The sequence below is a fragment of the Dendropsophus ebraccatus genome, chromosome 6 (genome assembly GCF_027789765.1).
Source record: "Dendropsophus ebraccatus isolate aDenEbr1 chromosome 6, aDenEbr1.pat, whole genome shotgun sequence".
NCBI lineage: Eukaryota > Metazoa > Chordata > Amphibia > Anura > Hylidae > Dendropsophus > Dendropsophus ebraccatus.
This window is the reverse complement of record NC_091459.1, coordinates 18,819,280-18,841,144: the sequence shown is the minus strand read 5'-3', so window position 1 is coordinate 18,841,144 and position 21,865 is coordinate 18,819,280. Positions and strand designations below refer to the sequence as shown.

The 21,865-nt window shown below is 42.0% G+C and overlaps 1 protein-coding gene across 1 annotated transcript in view; it reads right to left on the bottom strand.

Moving 5' to 3' along the window:
• The window catches only part of LOC138795177 (collagen alpha-1(XIX) chain-like), a 384,669-nt gene that overhangs the window by 65,581 nt on the left and 297,223 nt on the right, over positions 1–21,865 (bottom strand). The window contains exon 18 of the mRNA XM_069974170.1: positions 12,864–12,917. Coding sequence (XP_069830271.1) covers positions 12,864–12,917 — 54 coding nt within the window. The remainder of the gene's footprint in view (positions 1–12,863; positions 12,918–21,865) is intronic.

Sequence of the window (21,865 nt, the reverse complement as noted above, 5' to 3'; positions counted from 1 at the left end):
TTCCACCGGCCGATTATCGTTCAGATTATCGTTAAATCGTTCGAATCTAAACGATAATCGTTCGGTTGAAATGCAGTTAACGATTAACGACCAAATGAGAAATCGTTGATCGCTTTATAAGACCTGGACCTATTTTTATTGTTGCTCGTTCGCAAAATCTTCGCAATGAATAAGACATCGTTCGGTCGTTCGCAATAGATACGAACGCAATAGTGAATAAATAGCGAAGAAAAAACTATCGCAATTACGATCATAAGTAACGATTATCGTTCCATGGAAATGAGTGAATGTTTTCATGTCTTTCGCAATAGCGGTCGTTTGAGACCACCTGCTTTATTTGTATGAAAAGCTGGTCATACGCAGTTTCATATATACAGATACATAGGCACATATTCACATACAGACACACACACACACACACACATATATATATATATATGCATACATATACACACACAAGCAAAAACATACATTCAGGCACATATATACAGGCATACAGACACAAACATTCAAGGAGACACAAACACATACACATAAACAGCTACATATATACACACAAGCACACACAAACATTCAGGCACATATACACTTAAGGGACATTCAGGCACATACACACAGATAGAATCACATACAGTCAAATATGCACACACACATTCGCGCGCGCACACACACACACACACACTCACACAGAGGCACATGTATACCCAGACATACAGTCAGAGACATTTACACTAAGCCATCCTCTCCTCTTAGGTTTATTGCTATGACAACCTGTGGGAGGAGTTTCCTCCTGCATCTTCCTCTGGTCCTGTTTCTGCCCCCTTTTTGCTGGGATGGCATAACACCTGGTGTGGCTACACAGGCCACACACCCTAAGGCCAGCCCTGCATACTTTTTGTCTTATTTTTGTCTATGGAGTTTGCATGGCTGGGTCCTTGGTTTTAAGCATCCAGAAAATATGCAGGTGTTGGACACAACAGCACGATTAGAGCTTTCTGTTTACAGATTATTACGATGGCTCTTTATCACTAACCTTTTTAGCTAGGTCCTATGTTCCTTCATGTATAGTAGAGAGCATGTACTGCTTAGTTTGCAAAGTCAAACATAAAAATTTAATCGGATGAGGGGAATGCTACTTGTGCCTCCCCAGTGTGTGGTATACCCATCAATCAAATAGATTTCTCAGGTTGCTGGGATGTCACTATGAAGTATTGAAGCCCATAGTGTCCACAAGCAAGCTGACTTGGAAAAATTAAGCATTTTGGTCGACCTTACAATACACAATGATATCAATGTAGTCAGTGCTTTTCCTCTGTAGCTGAAAAAAATCCTTATGGTTTGGATAAGATGCAGAGTTTGCAACCCAGACGTCTTTGGCTCCTCAGTTTTAAATTAGATTCTCATCCTCTATAGCAGTCATGTCAAACTCTGGCCTGCGGGCCAAATCTGGCCCTTGGTGCCATTATTTTTGGCCCGCCATGGTTTTCCATTGCTGTGTTAAATCTGGCCCACTTGACGTAGCAGCAGATTATAATATGGGTGGTCCGTAGAGCTGCTTGGACCACCCATATTATAATCACATAGGCCGCAGGCAGTTTTTAGCCCGTGGCCTCAGTAGTGCACCAAAACTGGCACTGTGGTGAAGTCATCGCGCGCATCCTCTGCCGGGCGCCTCCTGCAGCCTCTGGAGCTGCAGGAAGGGTGAGTCCAAGATAAGGGGGCAGTCATGAACAACTACAGTAGGGGCTGGCTTCTATTTTAGAGACTATTCTTGAGGACTGGCTTCTACATAAGAGACTGTTGGGGAGGGCTGGATACTATATAAGACTACTGGAGAGGGCTGACTACCATAAAAAAACTATTGGGGTGGGCTGGCTACTATATAAGACACTATGGGAAGGGCTGGCTACTATATAAGAGACTATGGGGAGGGCTGGCTTCTACATAAGAGACTATTGTGGAGGGCTGACTACTATATATGAAACTATTGGGGAGGGCTGGCTACTATATAAGAGACTATTGGGGAGGGCTGGCTACTATATAAAACAATTGGAGAGGACTGGCTACTATATAAGAGACTATTTTAGGGACTGGCTTTAATATAAGACACTATTGGGGAGGGCTGGCTTCTACATAACTATTTTGAGGGCTGGCTACTATATAAGACACCGTTGAAAGGGCTGGCTACTATATAAGACACTATTGGGGGCTGGTTACTATATGGGACACTATCAGGAGGGCTGGCTATTATGTAGGTCTCTAATAGTAGGCCTGGCTAGTATGTGGGGCACTATTTGGAGTGGCTACTACATGTGGCACAATTATGGAATTACCTACTGCTTGAGGGATATAATGGGTAACTTTCATGTCAGGAAAATTACTTTAGTGTAGGCAGTGCCAAGAACGCTACACGCTGCTCTGACAGTGCCAGAAACACTGCATAAAATCTTCATTAAAGGGGTTGGCCACTCGTCCTTGCAAAAGCACTCCAAATCTTTCAGATCTTCTGTGATCAGTGCCTTCTTTAGGTCAACCCACAGATTTCAATTAGATTGACGTCTGGGTTCTGGCTCGGCTAACTTTGATCTTTCTGGGTTCTAGCTGGGCTATTCCAAAACTTTGATCTTCTGGTGAAGCCATTCTTTGGTTTATGTGATTTATGTGGAGGTGTTCTTTGTACATTGTCATGCTGAAAGGCGAAATTCCTTTTTCATCCCCAGCTTTTTAGTATAGGTCTGAAGGTTTGTGCCAAAATTGACAAAAATTTGAAACTGACTAAAGTGCCAGTTGTAAATTAAGTATTTAATACACTGTCGATTTTGAAAGTTTTTCCATCTACAAAGAATGGAAAGGTCTGTACTTTTTATTGTAGGTAACTTTAACTGTAAGAGACAGTATCTATAAAAAAAAAAAATCATAGATAGATTTTGGCCAACAACCTCCTTTCCTCAGTAAGAGCATTGAAGATGAGTGGGGCTGGGTCTCCCAGCATGACAAAGACCCAAAACACACAGCCAAAGAAACTAAGGAAACTCCGTGAGAAGCATTTCAAGGTCCTGGAGTGGCCTTGCCAGACCTGAACCCAATAGAAAATACTTGGCAGGAACTGTAACTCAATGTTGCCCATTGACAACCTCGAAACCTGAAATATCTGGAGATTTGTATGGAGGAATGGGGAAAAAAAATCACATCTGTAGTGTGTGAAATGTCTGACCTCTGTAACGACAAATGTTTCTGTTCGAAATATTATGCTCTGTTTTTCTATTGCATCAAATACATTTTTTTCACGCAATAAATAATTAATAATCATACAATGTGAATTTCTGGAGTTTTTTTTTTTTAGAGACTTTGTCTCTCACAGTTGAAATGTAACTATCATAAAAATAACAGACCTCTCCATTCTTTGTAGGTGGGAAAATCGGTAGTGTATCAGATACTTATTTTTCTCACTGCACATAAAAACAGTCCCAAAACATAATGCTGCCTCCACCATACTTTACTATTGGTATGATGACGTTTTGGTGATGAGTAGAGATGGCTTACTCCAAACATACCTCTTGGAATTGTGGCCAAAAATTTCAACCATGGTTTCATCAGGCTATAACACATTTATCCACGTGCTTTTGGCAGACTTGATGTACAGTAGGTTTTGGCACAAGATAAGCAGGCTTGGGTGTTTTTCTTATCTTTTGGCACCATATCCTACAGCCTAGACATGTAAAGAAGCCTCTCCACAGCCCTAGCTGATTCTACACATCTAACAACACCCATGCTAACAGTACATTAAGTCTTTTCTGTAAGCAACCCTTTTAGGCCCCATTCACATGTCTGTGGACATTTAGAATTTTCGAATACTTCACTATTCGCTCATCTCTAGCAAAGATTCCCATAGACACATTTCAAAACCTTCTACAAAGTCTTTCCATAAGCATGGAAGTTGTTATAAGTGCAAATGCAGGGGTCTTCAGAGTAACTTAAGACTCCCAATAAACTGGTTTGGGAAACATAAGGCCCTATTACAGGGGCCAATCAGGAGGAGCAAGCAAGCACCGACAGGTCAGCGCTTGCTTGCACCTCGTTCCCCGCTCGTTGCTGGTGCAGTTACATGTGCCGACAGCAAGTGGCCAAGTGCACGGAAAGGGGGGGGGGGGCTGCGCCTCTCCTATATTACAGAGCAACAGCCAGCTGACCGTCATTATCGTTAAAGTGTTTTTCAACATGTTGAAAGATAAGGATCAGCCAACATCGTGCATATCAGCTGATGGTTGCCTAGCCTTGTTCTGCCGGTGCTATTACACATGCCGACAACAGGTGGGTAAGTGCAGGGGGGGGGGCTGCATGGAACTGCGCCTCTCCTATATTACGGAGCAACGGACAGCAAACCGCCGTTATCGTTGAGGTGTTTTTCAACATGTTGAAAGACAAGGATCAGCCGACATCGTGCATGTTGGCTGATCGTTGCCTTTTGAACACTAGTTATTACACCAAGCGATTATCAGCCACATACGGCCAATAATCGCCTGGTGTAATAGTGGTTCCAACCTGCAAAGCTAATTTCAGTGATATACTCTGGCATCTGAAGACAGATATCAGAGGACACCAGTTACCTCTATAGTATGTCCCACATGTAGTAGGAACAGAGCAGATATCCTACAGTTAGTTAGCAAACTTTTCCGGATCCTCAGCCGCAGCCTCTGTGCACTGACCTTAATGAGCATTACTCTATCACATATTCACTTAGTGCACTGAACTGAAGGGGAGTGATTGAACTCAAGCAAAATACAGTAGTAGCTGAGCTGTACTTGGGCAGTAAAACAGAAGTCTGCCTGTTTTACTCAACTATAAAATCCTTGCTTTTAAATGTAGATACTAATTCTTCATGTTCTGACAATTACATCTAGCATTTCCATATTTCTTCTCATAATTCTTTAATAAATTAATCTCATTTACAGCTGAGTGGCTCTCCTTGTTATTTCATAGTCTAAGCTTGGGCATAATCCTTTTCTCTGTTCAACTCAGGCAGTCCTTTATCTTTCAAATTAATTAGATAAAAAAAAAAGTTATCCTATCTTAAATACTGGCTCATTTAGCCTATGTCAACCTTTGCAGTCTGTCCTTGTTTAAAGAGCTGTGCAATATCGCCTGATGCTAATGAGCTTTATGGCGATTCTGATTTTCGCTTTTCATTTAAATCATGTTATCTATTCTTTGGGAGCTATGTTAGGTATTCTGAACACCTTTTTTTGTCCAATCGCATTTACAGAAGTACAGCTGCAGTGCCTAACTAAGCTCCTGACCCGAAGGAGGGTGAGAAATAGTTGACACTCATTAGTCACCTTTAATTTTAATTAAAACCTTCAATGATTTTTTTTTTTTTGTAATTCTACATCTAAAGGGGATTTTTATTCTATAGATGGGAAATGATTGCTTCATGTTAAACAGTGATTAGAGCAAGAAAAATATAAGCAAAATGATATTTTATATTGGTATATTTTCCAGCTGTCTACTGGTAATACTGGTCGTAGACATTTGATGGTAGCCAGACGTCAGATATGCAGAATGACATACAGTATAACTACTTGCATTGTATCATCTCATTTAAACATGAAGTATGGGGAGTTTTAAAATCCGGCAGCTGTCAGGGGGGAATTTGATAACGTGTAGGCACTTACCTCTCCCTGTGCCGTGGTGAGCAGTGGGACTGGCCTCCGAAACCATTCCAGAAGTCATTTTCCCCCCCGAGTTGTGACATCATCATAACTAGGGGAAAAATGCCTGTCCTGGCTGATGGACTCAGCCAATCAGTGAAGAGGGCGGCCAGTCCATCAGCCGGATCGGGACGAGTACACCCCGGATATCCAAGAGCCCGGCTGGGGTCTCTAGTAGGGATAAGCGAACCGGCCGAGGTTCGGGTTCATATGAACCTGAACTCTCGGCTTCTGATTCCCGCTGTCTGCCCGCTCCGTGGAGAGGGTGGATACAGCCTGAGGACTGCCTGGAAAACTGGGATACAGCCTATGGCTATATCATAGTTTTCCAGGCGGTCCTCAAGGTTGTATCCACCCTCTCCATGGAGCGGGCAGACAGCGGGAATCAGAAGCCAAGAGTTCAGGTTCATACGAACCCGAACCTCGGCCGGTTCGCTCATCTCTAGTTTCTAGGCCAGTCCCACAACTCACTATGGGAACAGGGAGAAGTAATTTGTACTTGTTATCAAATTCCCCCCACTCATGCCAGCTGCCGGATTTTCGAAATCCATGGACTTCTCCTTTAAAGGGATTATCCAGCGCTACTTTGGCCACTTTCCCCCTACTGTTGTCTCCAGATTGGGTGGGGTTTTGAAACTCAGTTCCATTAAAGTAAATTGAGCTTAATTGCAAACTGCACCTGAACTGGAGACAACAGTAGGGGGAAAAGTGGCCAAGTTTTTGTAGCGCTGGATAACCCGTTTAAATCTTATTCTTTTTATACCCGATCCCTATTATACCTAAGATAAAATAAACAAGAGAAACAAAAAGTATAAAAGGAGAATATGTCAGCTCACCCTTGATAGCGACAATTAGCGCAGGTGTGTGTGGACCTCCTGGAAGTGAAGCACGTTCTGGCTGTATTGCGGGCCGCAACACAGAAAGTCCATGAAACGAAAAATTCCATTCACGGCTTCAATAAAATTATGGTAGCTTTATTGGGTCATCACAAAAAGGAAAACAAAAAAAAATAATAATAAAAGATAAAAACACGCCGACGCATTGCAGGGTTAGAACCCCTTAATCATGGCCATGATTAAGGGGTTCTAACCCTGCAACGCGTCGGCGTGTTTTTATCTTTTATTATTATTATTATTATTTTTTTTTTCTTTTTGTGATGACCCAATAAAGCTACCATAATTTTATTGAAGCCATGGATGGAATTTTTCATTTCAGAAACAAAAAGTACAATGCTCGATTTAACTTATATGTTCTAATTTTTTTTCTTATTTTTAGCTATCCCTCTTAAACTTCTACTCCACCACAACATTTTCCCTACTTGCACTCTGAATACCATCTATCACACTATTACCACAATCCATTTGCCACAACACTTAAACACATTTAAAGGCAAACTTAGCAGGTTAGACAAATCTAGCCTGCTGCTAGCCCCCTAACTAGCACGGGACACTGAGGAAAACTGTATGTCTCTTACCTTCCTCTACGCTGTTCCTATGCTGTTATCAGTTGACTCCTTGACCTGGAATACTGTTAGAAGCACCGCTCTTCCCCCACCACGCTGAGCTGGCCCGCTCCTTCTAATAATAATCTATGGAGCGGATCAGTGCAATGGAAGCGGTGCAGTGCTAACTACTAACTGCACAGTAATGGCACTAAGGAGACATACCTTCTAGTGATGAGCAAATACTGTTCGATCAAATAGATATTCGATCGAATAGTAAGGTATTTGAGCTATCCAATATTATCGAATACTTCACCGAATATTCGATAAATATTCGATAAACGTTCAACTCCCCCAGCTTCCGGTTTTTACCTCCAAGTGGTCAAAATAGATGTTTTTCTCTACTTGTTCCCATAGACTTTAATGGGATCGAATATTCGGCAGATATTCGTATGACTATAGAATATTCGAATATTTCACTATTCGCTCATCACTAATATCTTCCTCCTTGTGCTCCATGCATATTAGGCGGCTATCAGCAGGTTAGATTAGTCTAAACTCTAATTATTTCTAAAGGGATTTTCACATATCATAAAGTGATGCTATAATCGCTAGAATGCGATATAAATAGAGATGAGCGAACTGGGTTCGGGTTCAAGTCCATCCAAACCCGAACGTTCAGCATTTGATTAGCTGGGGCTGCTGAACTTGGATAAAGCTCTAAGGTTGTCTAGAAAACATGGATACAGCCAATGACTATATCCATGTTTTCCACATAGCCTTAGGGCTTTATCCAACTTCAGCAGCCACCGCTAATCAAATGCCGAAAGTTCGGGTTCGGATGGACTCCAGCATGCTTGAGGTTCGCTCATCTCTAGATATAAATAATAACAATAGTAATAGCTATTGGTACTATACCATAAATATATAGTATTGCTAAATAAGTGCTAAAATGTGCACAGCTGTAACTCATTGACTGACTGCACATCTTTGAGCATGCTTTATGCAACCAGTCATAGCCGTACAATACACAATACAAATACAACTCTTACTGATGTGTAGTAAAGATCTAGAGGAGTTCAGAAACTTTAAAACTTTCTTAGGAGTTTTTGTATCTCTAAAGCAATCATGAAAATGTTATACAACCTAAACGCATTGGACAAAGTAAATGTTTTGTTTTTAACGTTACCTGTTGATATCAAGTAAAGGATTTGCATTTATAGACAGACAAAAGTTAATTGTGTTGTAAAAAACAAAACAAAAAAAACAATGAGAACACATTGTCGCAATGCTATATTACAAAAGAGTACAACAGTGTTTTTCTGCAAGACATTTTCAGTCAGCCATTGTGATACAATCAGAGTTAATAAAAATAATAGAGTCTGTCTTCATAAAATATATCCTCAGATGACCTTTAACTTACTTCTTAACACTGATCGTCCACCTTTAAATTCTGAGATATGGCACTAAGCATAAAACAGTAAGAAGACAGGAAGGAGGGTCATAAATCAGCAGTGTCTCTTTCTCAGCCTGGGTTTGATAATGTATGCCAGGAGAGGGGGAATATATCTTATTGGCCACAGCACACAAGTCAGCCATGACGTCACACCTAGGAGAGTGTATCTGTACTTGTAAAAGAATTTCACAAACCTGCATAGTTTTGTTATATTAATTTTCAGTAAATCTAGTGTGAGGTATGGGGGCCGGGGATGTAGCTAAGTCCGACGTACCTGTACTTAATAAATCCCCCTATTACATGGAAATATAATCAAAGTAGCAATGACCATTGAGGCTGGTTTCAAACATTGACAGATTTTTTGGAAAACTGTCACAGCAGATTTTGTGCTAAAGCCGGAAAAAGATCCAACAGGAAAGAGAAGTACGAGTCCTCACTTTATATTTTCCATCCCATTTGAATCCACTTTTCCACTGTGAGTTTTGCCGCAAATCCACTGTATTCTCGGTATCATTACAGTCTATGGCCCCATATTCTTGAATGTAGAGATGACCATATTTAACTAATTAGCTGGCGGTATAAATAATAATCAGCAACTGCTCACCTGCCCAAGCTCCCTAGCTGCAGTGGGGCAGTGCACTGATTGGCTGAGTGGGCCGTCAGTGAGCAGGGAACTGGAGACTCAATCAGGAGTGTGGCAAGGGAGCTTGGGCAGGTAAGCAGTTGATGTTTATTTTTACCAGCAGCTAATTAGTTAAATAAGGCCCTCACTACATTCTCATAGCGAACTGAAAATCCCCTGCAATCCCCGTCCCCATTATTAGGAATGCCCCAGGGCAGGATTTTTCCAAAATATCACCTGTCTAAACTCTGCATCGGTTCCCTAACGATCCAGCTCATGTGCAGTGTTCACACAGGTGATGAATAAGAGAAATGGTTCCTAATGATGAAGAAGGAGGAATGGAGGGGCATTGCAATCCTAGGGCACGGGTATTCTAGCCAACATCAATTTGACACAGGGCTGTAAGTTTAAAAGTTGTTTTAAGGACAATAACTGCATTACCTGTCGAACGGAGCCCAGGACAGATCTTGGATTAAAAGCAGCTATCTGACAGTACAAGCAGTTTGGGGGTCAGATTATGGGTATCGCTGCAGATTTGCTGCGAAACTCACAGCGTGCAGTCCACTGCAAACTCGTTATGCACCCTATATGGTACATTCACGTATACCATATCACAGCAGATTTTACGTTGCAAGTTTTTCCCTGAAATCCACTGCAATACTAATTACCATTAAAGTCTATGTAACAGCGGATTTTTATTCCACAGTCACTGTCACTGAGCAGAGGGCCCAGAGACAGCGCTGGAGGGCATTGGAGTATGGACAGGTAATAATGCCTTCTTTACTATAACAACAACCTTATGGCACTCTATTCTCACAATAGAAGAATTCTGCTGCAAGAATGGAGTTACATAGACTTTAATGGTAATCAGTGTCGCATTTCACTTTGAGGAACTCGCAGCTTGAAATTTGCTGCAATATGGTATGAGTTAATGTACCCTTAATCTATACTTAGCCTCAAACTCTTCTAATCTACTACTATCTGGTGCCAGAAATTCCCTGTTCTAAGGATCCAGGATAATGAAATTATGTTTTTTCTTCTGTTAATAAATCCTAAACACTGACTTTTCCTTGGTAAAGTACTAATATAAACCTACAATACAAGAAGCTAAAAAAAAAAACTGAAATATTTTATACAGTATGTTTCATTTTCCAGAGTGTTATTCTTATTTATCACAGGGAGGTTGGAATTATTTCTGAAAATGGATCCTTCATTTTAAAGGAGAACTACCAGCATGTTAGGCAAAACTAACCTGCTGATAGCCCCTATTGTGCAGGAGACGCCGAGGATGAAGGTATGTCTCTTACCATCATCCTCGGCCCCGTTACGGTGCAGTTGGTCATTTTCTCGGCGGTCTGGTAAGACCAATACAAACACTGTCCCACCCCCATATGGGCGATCCTGCCCGCCATTGATTATCATTAAAAAGGGGCGGGCCGGTTGGGGTTTGATCAGCACTATGGGGATGGAGCAGTGCTTTTATCGGTTCGACCTGACCGTGGGGAAAACAACTAACTGCATTGTAACCTGCTGATAGTTCCCTTAACTTATTTTTCCAAATAAGATTGTTGATGATTTAATCCACCCCATAACATATTGTCCATGTTAGAAACAGTTTGGTTTTGACTTATGAATTGCTGTACTATATTTGTTGAATATTTTTATACTTGCAGTAAATTCCTGCCAGGATCATTTAGCTACACTCTGAACTTCAGGATTTTGAATTTTGGTACTTTTAAAGTTTTCCTTTTATAGGTAGGTAAATGAGCTTATTCATGCATTAGATATATGCAGCTTTACAACTTAAAGTATATTGTATAAAAGGAAAGAATTTAAAGATTTTTTTTTACTCTTCCACCAGTTTCTCATATATTAACAAGTTAATATTTTCCTGTTTTTTTAATAATTCAAGATATATTTTTAACATTTAATCAGAAGGCCCCTTTTTATTAGTCTCATGTGCTGAAAGTAGTCTCACTTTATCATGTTCAGAGCTATAATTCACTGACCAAATATGCTGAAAAGCCTCTAGGTGCTAAAGTGATCAATTCCATGATGGCTTTAGTGTTTCTTCATCGAATATATTTCCTTACTCAATGTTAAAGTGCAGATTTTCTGTTTGATTTACTGCCTGTAGTCCGCAGGGAACTGAGAGAATCTCCGACTTGTCTATATACTAGTTCACAACAATAATAATGTACCTTAAGAATACATGTAGATGTAATAAACACCAAAAAGCAGGTAGTTAAAGTAAAGAGTGTTTCTTCCTAAAATATTAAACAGTGAATCTGCAAAATAAAAATCCATGTGTTGTATTCATGTCTTCAATCTTACATAGTCCAATCTGTTTATATTGGAGCTAAGTGACAACATATACAGTCTACAATGGCATACTGTATATGTTATTGGCATATCAGCTTCAACATGGCTTTCCAGGAAAAAGATATAAGTATGAGATGACATGGAGTGCTTCAAATGACTGCAATTCAACCTACAGTATAGCTACTCTTCAGCGGGACAATCACTTTAGATATGATCTCAGAAACTAGCGCAATCTTGGTTGTCATGATCACTGATGTCGCTGTGACTTTCGCAACCTTCCCACTCCATTCTACAGTAGTTGGAAAAAGAATCCTGCTAATGTTCATCTCTATTCTATGGGGGGACCTGGTCGCTTATACAAGGTTGCATGATATAAGGGAGAAGGCAAAAGTAATGATTACTAAAAAGTCTATGGCTATGTTCACACGTTTTTTCCTCTCCGTTTTTTAAAAGAAAAAATTACGTCTTTCATTTTGAGTTTAAAGTGTCACGTTTACATTTTTTTTTTTTTTTTTTGCAGAAATCAATAGTACAGGCGATTTTAAGAAACTTTGTAATTGGGTTTATTTTTCATCATGAAAAAGCAGTTTGAAGCTCTCCCCCCTGTCTGTATGGTTTTCTAGGGGGGGAGGGGTGGAGGGAGACGAGGCACCAAAACAGGACAACAAATTTACAGCTACATCACCAGGTTATCTCCTCTGAAGTCAGAACTGACCTCTCTGACCTCTGAACACCTGCTTTCACACAGCTCCCGCTGTGCAATTGAAGTCAGTTGAATCATGGCAATAACGGATGTCTTTTTAAATAGAAAAAGCGGACGCCTATTATCTTTTTTTTTTTTTCTGACGTTGTGTGAACATAGCCTACTCGTTTAGCACATATCCACTGAAACAGAAAATGACATAAACCTAAGCAAAATTTATTGAAGAACTAAAGAGTCACTGTCATTAAAAATAACTTTTGGCATGTTTTAGGCATGTCAAAAATTAGTGATTGCAGCAGGTCTCACAGCGGACATAGGCAGGGAGAGAGTCAGCAGCAGCACAATCCACTCCCCAGCCAATCACAAATTCCGATAATGTAGTCTCATAGACTAAGACTGTTGGAATAAGCCAATCATGAGATACAGCCGGGGAATGGATCGCGTTGTGACAATGCTTTGTTCTAGGGTATATCTCCTGATCACAACAAGTCTCAGCAGTGAAACCCGCTGTAATAACTTTTAACATGATATGACATGATATTATATGAAAGGTACTCTTTAATGTTGGATACTAAAGAAAATGGCTACTAGTAGAATGATTAAAAACTTACAGGAAGTCCAGCTGGGCCACTCTTGCCAGGAGGTCCAGGTTTTCCTCGCCTACCCTGTAAGTAAAAATAGAAATACAATTTTGAAATATCTTGAAATTTTATTTTAAAAAGGAAAAGATGACATTTCAGAACAAGACATCTAATGTTGTGTATACTATAAAGTGATTTCATCAGTTAGTTGTAATGGCCACTTGAGAGTTCCTGAAAGCTGAATGTAGAAATACTGTTTATATGAATCAAGGAAATGATTTATTGGCACGCTGTTTTATGCTGCTTAATGTGTTCCCCAGTCATGACTTGGATTAATGCTGTTTCAATACAATATGATCAATGTATTGACAAAGATCTTATAAACCCTCCTTACTAAGCATGGTGTTACTAATAGGAATTCTATAAAATAATTCCAGATTAAAGGTAATCATGTGATTAAAAGTCTTTCAGTATCAATTAGGTTTAAACTCCTTTTAATTATATTAATAAAATGCACCTCAACAGTCGCTGTGCCATGTTTTCTGCAAAGTTCAGCGTGGAGAGACCCAACTCACACTGGGCAGTCAGGTTACTGGGACAACAGTATGACACTAAGCAAGTTCTGTGCCAGGGCCCTTTTCTAGTTAACCCCCTCCCGTCGCTGCACAGTAAATTAACGTCGCTGCAGCCTATGCCTGAGGCTGCAGTGACGTTAATTTACGATCAAGGATAACAGAGGCGCAGAAGCTGCGGATGTGTCTACCTGGCGGGTCCCGGCTATCAGTGATAGCCGGGGACCCACCACAATTCTCAGCACCGTAGCCGCGCTCCGCACTGCGGCTGTGTGAGGCTCCCGTCAGTCTCCATTAGCCAATCAGTGCTGCCGTGCTCCCGTCGGTCCCCATTAGCCAATCAGTGCTGCCGTGCTCCCGTTGGTCCCCATCAGCCAATCATTGCTGCCATGCTGTAACGCCCGGAGTAGTGGATCCACTGGACCGGCACCAGCGATGGCACAAACCTCACCAGGGAGCGGAGTCTAAGGGGCCGCTGGTTTTCACCAGAGCCCGCCGCAAGGCGGGATGGACTTGCTGCGGCAGGCGACCCCCAGGTCGCTACCCCTGGCTTGGTTGCTGGTGTCGGCAGGCGAGGCGTGGCAGGAGATGGCACAGGCAATAGTCTGCAGATGAGAGAGCACGTGACAGGCTGGACACGGGAACAGGTGGAGTGACAGGGGAACAGGAACCAGGAACGGGGACTTGGGACCAGGTAACGGACAGGACTCAGGAACAGGGACTTGGGACCAGGTAACGGACAGGACACAGGAACAACAGGGAGCTGGGCCGAACGCTATGGGAAGCATGTAGAGGCTCCAACACCAAGGACAGGGCATGCTGGGATTTATAGGGGAGTGATTGGTGACACTAACCAATTAGGAGCGCACTGCCCCTTTAAATCTGAGACAGCCGGCGCGCGCGCGCCCTAGGAGGCGGGGACGCGCGCGCCGGCCGGCACAGACCGCGACATGCACGGAGGAGAGGTGAGGCGCCCCAGGGGCCGAAGCAGCAGCAGCGCCGGGTCCCTACACAAGGACCCCGGCGGCTGCACGGGACAGGAGGCGGTCGCGGCGGCAACCCGAAACGCGGGAAGCCGCCGCGGCCGTGACACATGCACTGATTGGCTGATGGGGAACGAGGGGAGGCGGGAGTCTCACACACAGCTGCGGTGCCGAGCAGGTCATGTATGCTCCGGGCTGGGGGCTGCGGGCACCGGGGGGTTAAAGGTGCCGGGTTACATATCCGCAGTGGAATGAAAATTCCGCTGCAGGTATGTAACCCATTCAACTTCACACTACCAGGATCCACAGCGGATTTTGCTGCAAACTCACAGCGTGAAATCCGCTGCGGATCCGAAAGCTACCCTAAAGGGGAAATTTATAAAAGCTGTGACCTGGGTGTACGCCTTGGAGCAAGTTTTCAATAATATTTTTAATTTTATTTTTTTCCACTTAATTAAAACTATTAGCATTTAAAATCCTGCAACCTTTACTGGAATTCCCAGGGAGCTGAAGTATTAAAGTGCTATGGAATATTTTCATTAGGAAATAATAACAGTATTCTAATTGAAGTAATTAGATAACGTGATTATCTTGTTACCTATGTGTCACACAAAGTGATTGGTAATGAAGCTCATTTTTAACACAGGCTTAATGTAGTCACCAGTATGCCTGTGTGCTATTGTAACTGCTTATAACAGAAGAGCTTGCTATTTGTCATCATTATATCATTTGTATCTCTCAATATTCATCCTAACAAAATAAAGGCTCAGTAGTAAGCATCTGGTAACACTTGAATTTTTACTCTTCCACCAGGGATTCTTGCATTTTTCAAAGGAAAAATATATAAAGTTTGAAAGCTCACCCCTCCTGTATACCTTTGTGGTAGCCAAATATTTCCAGGTGCACATCATTCTAGTATTTTAAAGAGTGTAAAATTCAAAGTGTAACAGATTACATTTCAGGACGTGCTGTCCCGTGTGTTTACATGAAGGGCAGCACTATTTCTAGCCATTCTATCACTAGTATATGGCAAATCACCCCCCCCCCCCCCCCCGTTACCCGCCTCTGTGTCTGCTTTCCCTATGCTCAGCTGAAGACTAGCTTCAGTGTGGCCTCCTATACAATATATAGACACTAAGGGGGGGATTTATGAAGACCAGTATTTTATTAGGCCCCGCACCCTTTTTTCCACCAGGATTCACGCCTCTTAGTGAATCTGGTTAGCAGGGCGCCTGAACCTGCGACTGGCGTACTAAAGTGCCCGGCTTCCAGCAGGTGTAGATTTTGATCATAATTTGCGCCTTCAAGCAGGGGTAAATCATGATAAATGAGGCACGGGAGGAGGCACCACCTCCTCACATCCCCAAGCTCCCCCAGCCCGCCCATCAGGGAAGCGGGGCAAACAGCAGGCGTACGCCAGGGAGAAGAGCGAATCTGCACCTTCTCCCTGGCGTACACATCCGGCGGACCATTTGTAATTGTCTCCCTAAGGGTATATTCACACTGAGTAAAAGCAGTAGAATTCCGTGACAGAGCTCCTCACTGCGGAATCCCGCCTGCCTCAGTGTCACACAGTGTATCAATGGGATGGCTGGCAAGCCATCCCATAGAGACACTAAGGCAGACGAGATTCTGCAATGGGGGGCTCCACTGCGGAATTCGGCTGCTTTTACTCAGTGTGAACATACCCTAAGTCTAACCCTGCATATGACCTGTCTGCATGTCACAACTCCCTGTTCACTCATCCCTTTCAGCCCATTCCCCCTACATATGCTTGTATGGCCAGGGTAAGTGCTCATTCTCCTTCACTCTGCTGTTGACAACTTTCTCGTAGTGATAAGCAAAGATGAACCTGAATGCTCTGCATTTGATTACTGGTGGCTGAAGAAGTTGGATGCAGCCCCAAGGCTGCCTGGGAAACATGGATACAGCCATAGGCTTAGGGATTAGAGATGAGCGAACCTTGAGCATGCTCGAGTCCATCCGAACCCGAACTTTCGGCATTTGATTAGCGGTGGCTGCTGAAGTTGGATAAAGCCCTAAGGCCATGTGGAAAGCATGGATATAGTCATTGGCTGTATCCATGTTTTCCAGACAACCTTAGAGCTTTATCCAAGTTCAGCAGCCACCGCTAATCAAATACCGATCGTTCGGGTTCGGATGGACTCGAGCATGCTCAAGGTTCGCTCATCTCTAATTCCTAGAGAAGCCTATGGCTGTATCCATGTTTCCCAGGCAGCCTTGGGGCTGCATCCAACTTCTTCAGCCATCTCTACTAGGGATGCATCCAACACCGGCCAAGAGTTTGGGTTTGGACATTCGCTACTCTCTTGTTGTAATCTCTCTACATTTCCTGTCAGATATTAATCCACAAAATCAAAAGAACAATCTGATAATCAATTTGTAAATGTTAAATTCATGGAATTATTGTCTGGTAGGGAGGTCATGTTGCAACATTGTATAAAGAGGAAGTTGTGAATGTACCAAATGGCTTTCTGTAAGTTAAAACAATTCCTCCCACCATAACATACTATATATACATTTGCAATGATAGGTGAGAAAGACAATCTTATGAGGACGAAAGTTGTTTGCAAAAGGTATTGTCGTAATAAATATTTTATGGCTAAGACAATTCATTTTTTCATTTCTTTTGCATAGCCACCATATATCTGTCAAAGACAAGGCTGTTTTTGCCAAATTATGTAGTTTATATAAATAACCTCATGCCATCACATGTCAACCAGTGGTAGCCATTCTGCCAAATAAACTTGTACTATGGGTTGAAGATGGTTATCCATTCATTTACTAATTCTTTCTGACGGGGACCTTTTACTAGAAATTAGTCTTAATGTGGGAAGGGGGGGTATCAACTTGTGCACTTAGGGAAGTCCATATTCCTTATCCTGTTCTGTAAATACTCCAAGGGGGAGATTTATTAAGACAAGTTTACTCATACATTTGTCTTTATAACACCCTGCCCCAATTTTCCTGCTGGATTTACTGAGGCGCATACCTCTTAGCAAAGCAGACCGACCCTGCGTCAGTCAAAGGGTTTGCCCAAAAATTTACACTTTTTCTGGAATAGGTCTAGATTTTGTAGGGTTTACGCCGGGTTCTGGAAGTAAAACATGATAATTTAGGCACCCCCACTCATCGGGTGAGCAGGGTTACAGCTGGTGTACACCACGGAAAAGAAAAGAGTCTTTTCCGTGGTGTACAACAGGGGTGCAACGATGATGAATGTGCCCCCAAAAGCTAATTTGTTTTCAAAAAGAGGTGCAAGAACCGTTTTGCATACTGTTTACGGATTATTATTACGTTTTATGTTTTTTTTGTTTGTATTCATATCTTCCACAATATTAAGACCATAATCCAAAATGACTACTTTAACTCCTCTGAATTTTAATAATGATATTTATATTCTGAGATGGATTTTTTAATGCACTACATTGATTTTGGTCTAACTTTCCTTTTGTATTGCAGTCTAATGTACAATCATACAGCTTTAATTCCCTTTCAACCACAAATTGAAAATCATCCAATGCAGGTATTCTGGACTTTAATGGGTAAAAAAACTCAATAAAATTTAACAAATGGTGCTGATTTTCCCTGTGTGTTACCAGTATCAGCACTTTCAAATTTCAGTTCCCTTAGCTCTAAAGGAGCTTATTGCTTTTTACTTAATACAGTCACTGGTATTGGATCCGACATGGCAAAATTTAACATCACATTACTTCATGACAGTGATGGTGTCAAATCAAGAAATGTATACTTACCATTAATGTCCAAATTTACTTAAACCCAATAATGTCGAGAACAAATCTAAATTTTATGATGGTACAAAATTTAGTCCCTTAGGGCCCTTTTACACAGTTAAATAAGTGTAAGTTAGTGAGATCAGAGCTTGATTGCAGAGGCTTCACAAAGCCTTTAAATATCAATATATTTAAATGGACAAATAAATGATACAGTGATCATTTGTACAATACATAGTGCCTTCTAGATGCACTGCAAACAGATGCTGATCTTGCTGATCGGCACATGACTGCATCTTTGCAGGGCCCCATTTTGGGCCATGTAAAAGGGCCTTTACTCCTGCTCATTCTGCTCATTGTGCAGAAGCACTTTCTGGTTGAGGGCATGTCAGTAGTTTTCTGGCAGCCTGGCGTGCTCTCTCCTACTTTTCTTCCTAGCAGTTTGCATTCCTGTCCAGCTCATCCCATTGGCAATTTACATCCCTCACTAGAAATATCATATGTGCTGCACTCTTTAATATTTATGCTGTCTTCACACTCTTCCATGTCTCCCTACCCACAGGCCTCTGCATAAAACACACTGTTGCAATACTGTCTAATTTTTACTGGGATTTTGATTATACATTATAAAAATGGGACAATTTTACCATGTAGATTGGGAAACAGTGGCTCAGTGTTTAGCACTGTAGCCTTGCGCTGGAGACCTGGGTTAAAATTCCAACAAGGGCAACATCTGCAAAGAGTTTGTTTGTTCTCTCCGAGTTTGCGTGGGTTTCCTCCGGGTACTCCGGTTTCCTCCCACACCCAAAAACATACAGGTAAAGCGCTGCGGAATCTGTGTGCGCTATACAAATAAAAACATTAATATAAAAAAATGAAGGAAGCACACCAGCATCAAAGATCTGGGAGTGCTGAAGAAGGTTGTTGGTGGGCTCAGGGAGGAAGACAGTGACATCATATATAATGTTGAGAGTGGAGATCATGTGATGGATGGCACCTGATATGGAGGAGCACCAGATGACTGTGACTGTTCTCTACTGCAGCACAAAAACAGTAGAAAACATTTAATAACAGGAAACTGACTGATTAACGAGGGTTCCATAAGGTGTTTATTGCCAAGAAGCAAATTAGAGTCGGAAAGCCTTTTGATGCTGTGTTTCCCCATTCATGTTTGGAAAACATTCTAAATGCAGTCAAAATCATGTCTCAGTCTCCTCCCCAACAGCCACATAATGTTGCAGGGATAATCATAAAATATTCAAAAATTACGAGCCTCAATTATGAGTCTCAAATCACGGGACTAGGGAAGGACCTAGCAAAAGCATGGTTCCTGAATAGAGACCACCAAAACTACCATATTAAGTGATCCCTTTAGTCAATATCCAACTCAATTATGAGTCTGATGATATGACCAGGGAAATACCAAAGCCAGGTATCCATCCACAGACAGCTGTTTCAGGGTTTTGCCCCTCATCAGTGTGGAGCAGGATCCTGGCTAGAAGGCAGGCAAAGACTAGTAGACCAATACTGTAAACAGATCACTGATCTCAGGGAGACCAGCCAAAGAAGACAGTGTTGGCTGCTGGTTAAAGTGCTCAATACAGTGAAATTCTACGTGCATTGGCATCAATGCAAACATCAATATGCAACATCAAAATGCAACATCAATATGCAAAAAGGTCTGTAGAGCCTAAGTTAGGAATCTCAAAACACAGGACTAGCCAGATATCCCTCCAGGGAAAAGTCATGCAGCTATTGGTAAAGAAATGTGGGTGTGGTTTCCACCATGTCCTGAATGTGAACATAGCCACAGCCAGGACTCTTCTGGTAAGCTACCCTTATGGGGGATGTTCATTTGATGTTGTTCTTTTTTTTCCCCAGAAGCACTTCTATGCCATCTACATTTTATATGTATTAAACATACCGACTATAGTGTACATTTGTACACAATAAAACGAAAAGCTTATGGCTCCGGAGATACAACTAATGTAAAATGTCGCCATTAGGATGTAGAGTAATTTCGTGTAGTAGAGAAAATGTGTCAGATATAATTTGAAACATAATACATCTTTACCTAGTAGCCGACATTTTCCAATTTGGTGTCATGTTTTAACTTTAAGTACCAAGAACTTCACTGCATTATTTCAGAGAGAAGCTATTATTCTCACACTGTGCATCAAAAGTAACTACCTGCAGATAGAGCATCCACCCCTTGTTAGATGCAAACATCTTTCCAGCAGCACTAGAGAAATCAGTTCAGTGACGGGGAAGGGACAAATCGGAGACAAATTACATATGTTGGGTGATGCTCCCGGTGTTATCATTTGCTTGTGCATGCTATTAAAATGAAAAGAACACACCAGTATTATGCAGCACGCCATGCTGGAATCTGGCTCTGCCGCTTTATCAGTAATCTTCTGATGTCTCTTTACATAGAGAACACTGTATTCAAGAGAGGATAAAATCAATCAAGTGGCCTGTGTATGCAAAGAGAATGTACATGGTACTGACTCATAGTCATCCAAACTGACTATAGTCATTGTTTTGACCATTTATGTAAAATCTTCAGAGAAGACTGGATGCCAACAAAAGAAAAAATGTAAAGGTGATATTGCCAAGGGATGATATGAACATGGGCGTCAACTAGATCAATCTTTTCAGGCCAAATCATATTGAGAAGAATACAGTTGGGTTTGACCCAAAAACATAAAACAAACCAGAGTGTCTGGTCTGTTCCATTACTTACGTTCTCTTGTACATTAGCTAACTTTACTGGCTTTATGAAATGGTAATAAATGTGGTAATACTGTTCGAGTTTGGCAACATTCTTCACACCTAAATGCTTGGCTTTTGATTCCCAGTGGCTGGAAAAGTTGGATGCTGCACTAGGGTTTGCTGGGAAACATGAATACAGCCATAGGCTATGTTCACATTTGGTAAGAGACCGGCCGTTCCATGACCCGGCCGGGTCACGGAACGGCTGGTCTCAGAAAAGATCATCCCGGCCGTGATTTCTGCAGAACTTACGTAGTGTGAACATAGCCATAGGCAGTATCTGCATTTTCCTGATGGCCTTAGGGCAGAATGCAACTTCTCCAGCTGCCAGGAGACAAATGCCAAGCGCTCAGGTGGAGAAAACATTGTCCAGCCCGAACAGTTTGGCAAGTCCACTCAACACTATTACTAAGTAGACTAAGGGCAGTATTAAATGCGCTGATCTGCTAAATCCATGCTTGCTTACTGAGCCTTTTCATTGTTAGCGATTTCCGTGCTGCCCTTGATTCAAAGGGGTAATCTGACATTGGTATATAGAAAATAAAGATGTTATGCTTACCTCTTCCCATTCCCCTGGTGTCCTCTTGCCATGTCTTTGGGTCCCCTGCTTACCTCAGCCACCGCTAACAAATCTGTCTCTCCAGTGAAAGCCAGCTCAACCAATCACTGGCTGCAGAACTGTCAGATCTTCGTCAGTGATTGGCTGAGCGGGCTGTCACTGCAGCAACAGGTTCATCTGCTGTGACTGCGGTCAGCAGGGGACTCAAAGACGCGGCAGGAGTACACCATGGGAATTTAGAGAGGTAAGCATGACATCTTTATTTTCTTTATGCCAGAATACTCCCTTAATCAGCCCTCAGCTGTGCATAAACTGTTACAGGGAGCAATGTCTGGCTGGTGGCAGATGATTACCTGCTCCTCAGGTGATCATTATCTTTATTACACAG